Source organism: Cariama cristata, unplaced genomic scaffold, assembly GCF_000690535.1.
Source record: "Cariama cristata isolate BGI_N322 unplaced genomic scaffold, ASM69053v1 scaffold1354, whole genome shotgun sequence".
Lineage (NCBI taxonomy): Eukaryota > Metazoa > Chordata > Aves > Cariamiformes > Cariamidae > Cariama > Cariama cristata.
Window position 1 is genome coordinate 67881 of NW_009613267.1, and position 10816 is coordinate 78696.

At 41.3% G+C, this 10816-nt stretch overlaps 1 protein-coding gene across 1 annotated transcript in view; it reads left to right on the top strand.

Moving 5' to 3' along the window:
* Positions 1 to 8256, top strand: part of RCAN2 (regulator of calcineurin 2) — a gene marked incomplete at its 3' end in the record, with an annotated part of 67671 nt that extends 59415 nt beyond the window's left edge. Inside the window, exons 2-3 of the mRNA XM_009698936.1 lie at positions 5839 to 6012; positions 8085 to 8256. Coding sequence (XP_009697238.1) covers positions 5839 to 6012; positions 8085 to 8256 — 346 coding nt within the window. The remainder of the gene's footprint in view (positions 1 to 5838; positions 6013 to 8084) is intronic.
* Positions 8257 to 10816: the final 2560 nt, after the last annotated feature.

Genomic DNA, 10816 nt, shown 5'->3' on the forward strand with positions numbered 1-10816 from the left:
ATTCAGTGTGAATATTTTATTCAAATAATACCCTGTACCACTGGTAAGGAGGGACTAGGAAGATCTCACACTCTTGGCTATAGCTAACTTCAGTGAAAGATAAAATAAAAAACTGGGGCCTGGAGCCCTGTGTCTTAAGGTGACCTCTGAATGATAAATTTGTATTTTATTCTCCTGCCATTTCTTAAAGGCATGAGGACAAGATCATGGGAGCTCTTTATTGATCATCATCATGATCGGTTTAAAATATTTCCTCCCTTTCCAGCACTCCGGAATTTTAACTGAGAATCAATAGTCCTTTTTCATATGTGCTTCCAAAGTTTCCTGGTAAGTTTTACCTTTGTAGAAGCAGAGAATTTGATCATTGATTAGGTTGCTGTTTACACTGGCTACTTGAAGGATTTCTTGCCTTTTAAGGAATTTTCATATGTGAGTTATATCAAGCTGCTTGCTTGTTTTCTGTGGCTCATGAAATAATTATTAAAAGCACTTGAGGTGAACCCAGTTTTTTAAAGTTCTGATTATACAAATCAGAGACCCCTTTTTTTTTTTTTTTTTTTTTTACTTTCAGAACTACAGAAAGACATACTGCTGTATTAACTGGTATGCCCATCCTCTTTGCTATAAATGGGGAATTAATCTGTTGGTAGAATGTTTTTGTTACTAGACTCTTAGGTGTGCAGCTTCCATATGTTCTGTCAAATCCCATCTTTCTTCTTGTGCCACACAAAAGATCTGCAGTGCTGCAACCAGCGTGGCTATGTGGAAACAGAAAACATTTGACTCTGAGATATGAATTTATTTCTTACAGAAAAATTTATATCCTGTACAGAACTAATTTCAGGAAAAACATACTTCATAATTGTAAATTATGTCTTAGTTTCCCTATTGTATACAGTTTGTTCCTTGGATTACCTTTTATATAAACAAACAGGAAAAATTAAAATGGGAAAAATGCTTCCTCTATTTGCTTGCAAAGCTCTACAAAAAAGGATTAGACTAAAGTCTTAAATCACAGCCATCTCCTAAATCAAATGTGTAACAAGGGTGATAATGAGTGTAAACACACTGAATAATAAAATGTAATTTGTGTTCTGAGTTTTAGGGCTCTAATCCAAAGCTCACTGATGTCTGTGGAAAGACTTCCATTGATTTGAATTAGGCCTTGGCTTTTGTCCTGAATGAACACAATACCAGTGGAGCTATTCGTGAAAGAAATGTTGGAAATAAATCACAGGAACTTTCTGTGTCGGAACCCAATTCATTTGCTAATTCAGGCAGTCATGTTTTACAATGCTTGTTGTGTTGATACTTTGTCATTGTCCCTCGCTTGAACTAACCAGACTCAATCTTAAAAAAAAAAAATCATTTGCCACTGCTGCTGTAATTGGAAGGTTGTTTCTGGATCATTACTCTGATGTGTGAAACCTTCTTTACCTTCTAGCCTAAACCTATTTATGCCAATTGTTTCCGCTGGTTTTATGCCAACATAGTCTTCTAGTCTTTATACAGTATACTTTGTCTTTACTCTATACAGTTCTGGTAAACTACTGATGATTCTCCCAACTCCTCAGGCTTTGCTCTCTTTTGCTAAATAAGCCAAGCATTTTTATTTCTTATTCAGTAAATTCTTCCCCGTAGCCTTTATCTGAATCTATTCCCATTTGGCTTAATCTACCTGGGACACAGGCAACAAAACCTGCATTTTTAATGAGGTGTAATAGTGCTCTATATAATGTTGTTAAAACTTTCCTTGCTTTACTGGAAATACTTTTCCAGATGCAGCCAGTATTTTGTTTGCCTTCTTATGGCTGCATTTCACTGATCACTTTTTATCGTGTGACTTACAGGATCTCGGTTACCAGGTAAGCTCCCGTTTAGCAGTAGAAATAGTTCTTAGTCCAGGAGTGCATAGCTTTGCCCTTGTACTCTGGGGCTTTTAGCTTGTGTCCGTTACTCCAGTGTTCATTTCTGCCTTGGATGGTGCTCTGTTTCTCCTCTGCATTGGCTGTCGTAAATGATAACAATCAAACTTCAGTAATCAGCAGCCTTAATTAGTATGTTCTTACTTTGTCCTAATTTTGTTAATTAAAACCCCCCCAGAACTCTAGAAACTGCTAGAGGTGGTGAATGCTGGGTGGTGGGAGCTGACGTAAGGTGACAGGAAAGAACTGGGGAAAGGTGCCCAGTGTTGGGCAAAGGAATAGCGAGATGAAGAGAGGGCATGGAGCCCGCGAGGGAGAAGTGAGAACTTCTGCAGTCTTGGTCAAATGAACGCTACTCACATTTCCCAGAGCATTAGTTGGGTCTCACAGAGTCATGCTTGGAATGGATGAAGACATGCCAAAATCCCAGAAATAAATGCATCACTGATGACTTCTGCATTTTGACTTTTTAAGAGTAGCAACACTGCTGCTTAACTTTGGACCTTCCTTTATTTTTTTTTTCAGGAGTTTTCAAAGTATTCTGAAAGTTTAAAGACTTATTTTCTTAAAGCATCTTAAAAATACTGAATCCTAAAAGCACTTTAAAAGTCCTGAATTGAGGGGATTATGAGTCTTGAATAATTTATCCACAAAACTTGAAAGGGAGAGAATTTGCTTATGTCTTTAAAATGTATATGATGCATTTTCTTATAGATTGGAATGACTTTGAAAGACTTTTATCCAGAGAAGAACATTCAGCAGATATTAGAAGTCACAGGCAATAGCAATTAAGGCATAAGGCCTTTCCTGGGAATTAATATCAAGCTGGGAGGAGTTGGGATGGCTCAAGATGCAGCTGAGGGCCATTAACTGCAGCTGATGATTAATGACCTCTGCTGAGGTCATTATTATTATCAGCTGAAAATGTAGAAAAATTCAGATGTATGGGTCTTTTTAATGGGAGATGCAGTTTCAGTTGGTGCAGTAGAAGTGTGTCCACTGTGGACAGACTGCCCTGTATTAATATCAAATAGAGGGCTTGATTTCCCTCCTCCTCCTCCTCCTCCTGTCATTTTTAGGAGTGTTAATCAAAGCTGGATCTCTAAAGCTGTGCCAGTATCAAATTGAAAAGTAAGCAGAATAAAGTCCATAGCACTTTAATGTTCTCCCAGTATTACACTTGGCATCCAGTACTTAATCAGATTTATTTAGAGATACTCCCATCTGTCCATTTTGGTGCCTAATGAGAGTGCATCTCAGTATTGTCCAGAAATGTGCCCGGAGCGTTCCTTGTGCTCCCTGTACTTGGACTCACTTTTGCAATCTTGTCCTCCCTTCTTTTGCATTATGCCCCTAACTCTAGGTTCCACATTGTTGTACGTGCTATGCACAAAGAGGGCAGGCACGCAGAAATGCCGGTGTGTTGATACAAGGAGAACCTGTTTCCTAGTAAATTGCCAGTCGTAATAGATACTTACTTCCCAGTGTCCAGACAAGTCCATGCATAGTTCCTTCCACGGTTGATGAAATATTTATTTTTTATATAAGGAATGATTTCATTGTTGACCTATGAGGAAACTGAGAGGTACTACAGGGGACTAGGATATATTCATCTTGCTGCTTATTTTTAGCTTATGTGACTTCTGTTGTAATACCTTGATCATCTCCTATACATATATGTGTGTGTATATATATAACTATAAATACCTTGATATATCTCATATATATGTATTTAAGTTTGTTTACTTCAAGGTGCTTTTTAAAAAAAATACTGAAGAAGTCTGAAATAGGTAATATAGGTAACATAAAGACATAAGCTTTAATTAGTTAGTCACTATTAGATTGTACACAGTACTGCATGTTTCTGAACACTGCGTAAGCCCTACTTTACACACAGGCTGGTCCTCTGTCCCTTTCTTTCCCTTCCTCCAGCCCTCTTCCCCTGGGCATTTTGAAGGTTATAGCATCAAAATTCCAAGCAGGACAGGACTGAGATGACTGCTGCTTTTGGCTGACCTTTATACAAATGTCACTGGATGTAGACTTCTGCTGAGGAAAATGGAATTTTGCAAAATTGTAAGCAAAGCAGTTAAAAAACATAAGTCAGATGTGAAACGTTGACAATTTGAACGTTAGCTGGTATGACTAGACCCAAATGTACAAACCTATCAACTTCACACTGTTTGTGGGATTACTGCATGCCTTGATTCGCCCTCAACCAAACCACTGAGCATTCTCCCATCTCTTTTTTTTTTTTCTGTTTTTTTTTTTTTTTCTCCCTTTCCTCCTCCAAAGTATCTCCTGTGGTGAGAGGAAGAGGTGAGTGAGGTCAGGCAAAATGAAATTAAAATCATGAAAGCTTAATAGACCACAGGGAGGTTCCTTTGAAAGGATGCCAGAGATGGAATATCAGTTATGAGGAAGAAGACCACAGAGTTGGCAGTGAATGAAAGGAGATCTGATACATGCGCACTAGTGTTTCATACTTCTTGCCACAAAACTGGTCTGTTTTCCTAGTTAACTCTTCAACAAATGTATCATCTGACCGTAGGCACTCCCACAGTGCTATTGGGGCTCCCTGATGCAGCTTCACTGTGCTTCAGGACACATTTTTCTAAGAAGTTCTGGATTCTTTGTCTTGCTTGTAAGATCAACAGATGAGAACTGAAGTATTGATGAAATTACATAAATCCTATTTTCTATTTCATCTTCTGCAGCCTCTATGAGTTATCCACTCTTGGGGATAAGAAGTTGTTCTCCTGGATGAGAAGAAAAGTTTTATTTTAAAACATGTAAAAACATGCTTACTTGCAGATATACCAAAGAAAACATCAGGTTATTGTAATTATACAAACCTCTCCATCTGACATAATAGCCCTCAGTGTATGAAGTGGTGTGGCCAATCATCTCAAACACTATTTTTTTCAGGATAAAGAACTCTTAAAAGAAGGGACTTTGCTCTAGTTGATTCTCCATTTTCTAAGACTTCAAGTCTGAGTTGCAGTAGTTAAAATGCTAGGACTTTGTGAGACTCACTGGATGGCAGTTTAAAATCTGAGTAAACACAAAGGCTAGACTAAATGATAACTGCTCCCTTTCTGTCTTAACATTTTATGAATCTATGCCTGTGTGAATGAAAAGACCTGTGCAAGTGTGTCAGAATTGATTTAAGGACTTTGGTTTTCTTTGATGATGTGGAACTAGTCATATATAGTCATATAGTTTCAGACTCTTCTTTTACAAGGTCAGAATATCCATATTTGTGTCATGTGCTTTTGAACATGGAGTTCTACAGCTAAACATTTTTAAACCTAAAATTTGTCTTTGGGACAGGTCACTGTTTTCAGTTATCTAATTTTTTTCTCTGCTACTACAGGAACTCTCAAGCAATGCGTGTATATCTGTGTTAAGTGTTTAAATGACAAAACATCCAGAAAAACATAACATGCAATACAAAATGACCCTGCAGTGTTGATGTGAATGTCACCCTCAGTTACAGTGGGCCTGACTTTGTCTGCTGACTCCATTGTAATTCAGCACAATGTTTGCTTTTGTACAGATGAGACCACAGTTTTCTGGTATTTTCAGTCACATGCCCTTTTCAGCTTCATTTCATAAGTCACTGTTGCAATTTTATTCAACTTTTACGAGAAATGCAATAGCTGCTGGGTTCTCTATTTGAAGACTCCTTCCCCCAAAGATTTTGCAGAGTTCAGCATTTCCAGACTAGTGCTTTCTTTAGTGTCTTTTCACAGAGCCCTTATTAAATGTCTGTGGACACCCACCCCCAAAGGCCACAGGCTGAAACCTCCTGCTTAAACAGTTGTCATCAAGTTTCAGATTATCCTTTGACGTAGACTGATGTGACAGAGCACAAAGTTAATCTTCAGCATTATTTCTTTTTCATTTGCAGGAAAAATTTGAAGGCTTGTTCCGTGCCTATGATGACTGCGTGACATTCCAGCTGTTTAAAAGCTTCAGGCGTGTGCGGATAAATTTTAGTAGTCCCAAATCAGCTGCTCGTGCCAGAATAGAGCTGCATGAAACACAGTTCAGAGGGAAGAAGTTAAAGTTGTATTTTGCACAGGTAATGAAATTTGGTATCTACCCTTATGTTAGTGCATTGCTTTTATAGAAATACTGCACAGTAACACTGAATAAAAATAATAAAGGTTTCTCCCATGCCCAATCTCTCTGCTAAAAGATTACTCAAATGTCCTTATGTTGCCTGAGCTGTACCTGCCCTGTGGGTCCGCAGTAAATTTAAAGGACCACTTAGGACCAAAGTTGCATATTCAACACACAGACATTAGATAGCTTAGAACTGATTTAGAACATTGGATATTTTCTCTGGGTAACTCTCTAAACTAACCATAAAAAAAAGCAGTAATGTAAAGTATCATAAGTTCATTTAAAAAGTAGGGCTGAATTAATTATTTGACTGCAACCTTGAGCCACAGTCAGGCTTCCTCCTGCCTTTTTTTTTTCTCCCCATACTGAATACATGTGTGAATTTTCTAAAATGACTTTCTGAAGTTCAAGTAAAAGGAAGAAGGTAGGGGGAGAACAACACACCCAGCCTGGGGGCATAGGTGATTAGGTGATTATATCAATCTGTTGGAAGTGTCGGATGGGTGTTCGATTCTTCTTGGCCAAGGGAGAGAGAACCCAGATCTCCCACAGCCTGAGTGACTACTAGGCCCCAGCCAGGATATAGAGAGGTGAGGGAGGCTGAGAATGCAACCACCACCTCTTCTGAATGGATTTTAATAAATTGGTGTGGCCACTGTGGCTTATGGGATACTCACTAGTGGTTATAAGCAATGTAAGCGTGCTTTGAGCTGCCAGATTTGTCCTTCAGAGGTCTTAGTTTAAGGGCAGGCTCATTTGAAGTTATCAATCAAACCTAAGAGGCAGTTAAATTTTGAACCTCTGCAGCCTGGTCAGAATAGGAGCTGTTTTGAGCCTAGGCCGAAGCAGAACCTCAGGAGGATGGGAAACTATAGTTGTGAAAAAAACAATATGCTTAACGGGTTAGATGAGCTCAGAAGATTTTACAGTTGGATTTAGGTGTTGAAAATCTGCTTCAATCCCATTTTATATGCCTTAATCTCCTAGATCTGGCTCTGAATTTTTTCTGAAAGGTTTCAAAACCTGCCGTTAAGCAGATCTGAGAATCATTTTACTCTAACTGCACAATTAAGAGGTTAATTGAAAACCTGGGGTAACACAAGAAAAATGTGCATAATAGTGATTAGTCTCCATATCTAAGCTGATTTCCCGCAAAGCCATTTAGGTGTCTGCACTATGCTCTCCAGTACATGCAGTCTTAAAAGAGCTTATTAGTTGTGTCCAGGGAATGAAAATGTGAAGCAGCAATGTCTGGAGCAGTGTAGGTTTATATGGGCCTGAGCCAGGCTGAATAAGTACTTCCAGATGTAGAAGTTCTGGGGAACATGGAGCTGAGAGACCCAAACTGGCTCTGGCTCTTTGCAAAACCCATTCCGATATAGCAGGGTGCTGTCTCAGGCTTGCTGTCATGCAAATGCAGTTTATTGCTTCTGGGCTCCAGCTGGTTGTAAACTTGCTTAGGTATGGCTGTAGCATAATTAATTTATGTTAAGGCTTCTTTAATGTACCAGAAAAGAGCAGGAATTAAACTAGGTAATTTAAGATGGAAATAAAATGAGAACAATTAGTTGCAAATGACTAAGGAACATGATAGATTCCTTTATCACTAAACAATTCAAATCTTCAGAAACCTTTCTGAAGTTACTGATAAGGCCTTGGTGCAGGAGTTACCAGTTTCTTGTCTAATGTCTGCTTTTATTTAGGAGTTTAGACCAGTAGATTACAACAATATCTTTTCAGCCTCAAAAATCTCTGAACTAGCAGCTGTGGATACCAAAGCTTTGCATTTATCCTCAGAGAACATACACAATCGGCACAGACTTTGTAGCTTTGCTCATACAACAGCCCCCCACAGTGCATTTACTGTAGAGGAACCATCTGTAAGGTTGAGATGAAATTCATCTCCAGGCCTTCTCTGCTGAGACTGACGCTGAAACCCTGCCTGGATGGCATTTGGTATTAGAAGTGTATGATTTGAGTAATCATTCCATTTACCCATCCTGAACAGTGTATTTTTATGCTTTAAAGATTCAGACCTCCGAGACAGATGGAGACAAGCTTCATTTGGCACCACCACAGCCTGCAAAACAGTTTCTCATCTCGCCTCCAGCCTCCCCACCTGTAGGGTGGCAACCAATAGATGATGCAACACCTGTCATCAACTACGACCTCCTTTATGCAGTTTCTAAGCTAGGACCAGGTAAGCTTGTGGTCCTTGTGTGAAGATGTGTCAGAAAAAGCAGATGAGAAATGGCAGTGTAGAGAATAACTGTGGAGAAAGTTGGGGTAAAGCCTATAAGTTGCATTAAAGCTTTGGATTTAAGTTGATGCATGTCAACTGGTTCTTTGCTTAAGAATGAGTTTTACTCTATGTACATACAGAATTGTATCTTATCTGCAGCTCATGAGCACTGTTTGACTGAACCACAGATCAAAGCTTGTTTATGCAATTTACTGTGCTTTGGGTTTGTGCTTAGATGAGACAACTGATGGTTTATGTGGGGACTCACTCAGTTGGCCAAGTACGCAGTGGCGGCAATGATAAATTTGGGGGCTGAGCTCTAGATTGAGGCAGACGGGGGAGTTCCCAGAGCCAGAGAAACTTGCAGAAGAGCAGAGACCCATGAGGAGGCAGCAGCTGTCCTGAGCGAGGCAGACGCAACTGGGGTGTTGCCAGGAGCAATTGTGGGAGATTTTAATGGTCCTAAGGAGCGCTAGCGGGCAAACAGGGCATGGCACAGTGGCCAGGGTGTGGTGCAGCAGTTTGTGAGGCAGTTTGCATGAGGAGGGCATGCAGGAAGGGCCCTGCAACCTGCTTGTAGGTCCACAGGCCAAGGAGACCTCAGTACAGGTGGTAGATTGCAATGAGTGCCCAGACCTTTCTCCTGGAGAAAAGCTGAGTACCTGCATAAGGTGTGCACAGGTTGATGATCTGTTGCATCAGGGGCTGAGTTGCAGGAAACAGTTAAAAGGCTGCACAGTATTAGAGAAGCTGAAGTGGAGATAGATAAGTGGTTTCAGAACACCTGAAAGGACACCTCTGAGTATGAGGCAGCTTGGGCCCTGATGACCCACAAAAGCAGGACTCTGCTTCAGTCTCCACCCTCCAGCATCACAACTGAAAACAAGTATGAAGCTTTAACAGATATAGACACCCATGAGCAAGGTCTGCAAGAAGAAACTGTACCAGCAGCACACAGTGGATACTGGGAAAAGAAACAATGAGTGCTCATAGTGGGTGACTCTGTTAAGGGGCACTGATGTGCCCATCTGCCTACCTGACAGGGAGTCAGGTGAAGTGTGCTGCCTTCCGAGAGGATGCCACAACTTGTCAGGAGCACAGACTGTTATGCATTGCTACTCTTTCATGTGGGTATGAATGACACTGCAAGCCAGAACCTGGGCAGAATCAAGGAAGACTATAAAGCCCTGGGGCAGCAGGTGAAAAATATCGGTGCCCAGGTTACCTTTTCCTCCATTTTACCAGTCAGAGGAAAGGGGGCAGCCAGAAATAGATGTATAGTGCAAATCAGTTTCTGGCTTCATGACTGGTGCTGTTGTGAGGGTTTTGGCTTTTATGACAACGGGACATTCTTTAATGACTGTAACCTATTAGAGAGGGATGGAATCCACCTGTTGAAGAGCCAAGGGAATTTTGGCAGCAGGGTGGCCAACTTGGTGAGGCGGGCTTTAAACTGAAGGACTTGGGGGGCGGGGTCCAAAGTGGCAATGCCCACACCGTTGCATCCAACTGGGCAAAAAAACAGGCCAACCAGAATAACGATAAATGTTCCTTAGCTGCCTCCCAAGATGAGAACCAGAAGGCCAACCACCACAAGGGTGTGTGTGGCTATGGTGAATCCTCTTGCACTCCACCTGGGAAACCTCCATGCTCAATTACCTCTCTGAAATGCCTGTACACCAACACATGCAGCATGGGGAACAAGAGGAATTAGAGATCTGTGTGAGATCACAAGACCATGATGTCTTGCAGTCAGACATGGTGGGATAGCTCACATGACTGGAATGCTGTCATGGATGGCTATGTGCTTTTTAGGAAGGACAGGCCAGGAAGGCAAGGTGGTGGAATTGCTCTCTGTGTAAGATGGCAACTGGAATGTATCAAGCCCTGCCTAGGGGCAGATGAAGAAGGAGTCGAGAGCTTATGGGTAAGAATCAAGGGGCAGCCTCATATGTGTGATGCTGCTGTGGGTGTTTACTACAGGCCACCTGATCAGGATGAGGAAGTCGATGAGGCCTTCTACAGACAGCTGAAAGCAGCCTCAGGAACACAGGCCCTGGTTCTCATCTCACCCTGATACCTGCTGGAAAGACAACGCAGCTAGGTACACACAGTCCAGAAGGTTTCTGCAGAGCACTGATGATAACTTTTTGACACAGGCAGTGAATGAGCCTACAAGAAGAGGTGTTCTGCTGGACCTTGTCCTAACAAACAAAGAAGGACTGGTTGGGGATGTGGAGGTTGGGCGCGGCCTTGGCTACAATGATCATGAAATGGTGGAGTTCAGGATTGTGCATGGAGGAAGCAGGGCAATAAGCAGGATTACTGCCCTGGACTTCAGGAGAGCTAACTTTGGCCTTCTCAAGGACCCGCTTGGAGGCATCCCATAGGTTAGAGCTCTAGAAGGTAGGAGAGCCCAAGAGAGCTGGTTAATATTCAAGCATCACTTCCTCCAAGTTCAAGATCGGTGTACCCCTATGAGTAAGAATTCAAGCAAGGGGGGCAGGAGACCTGCACG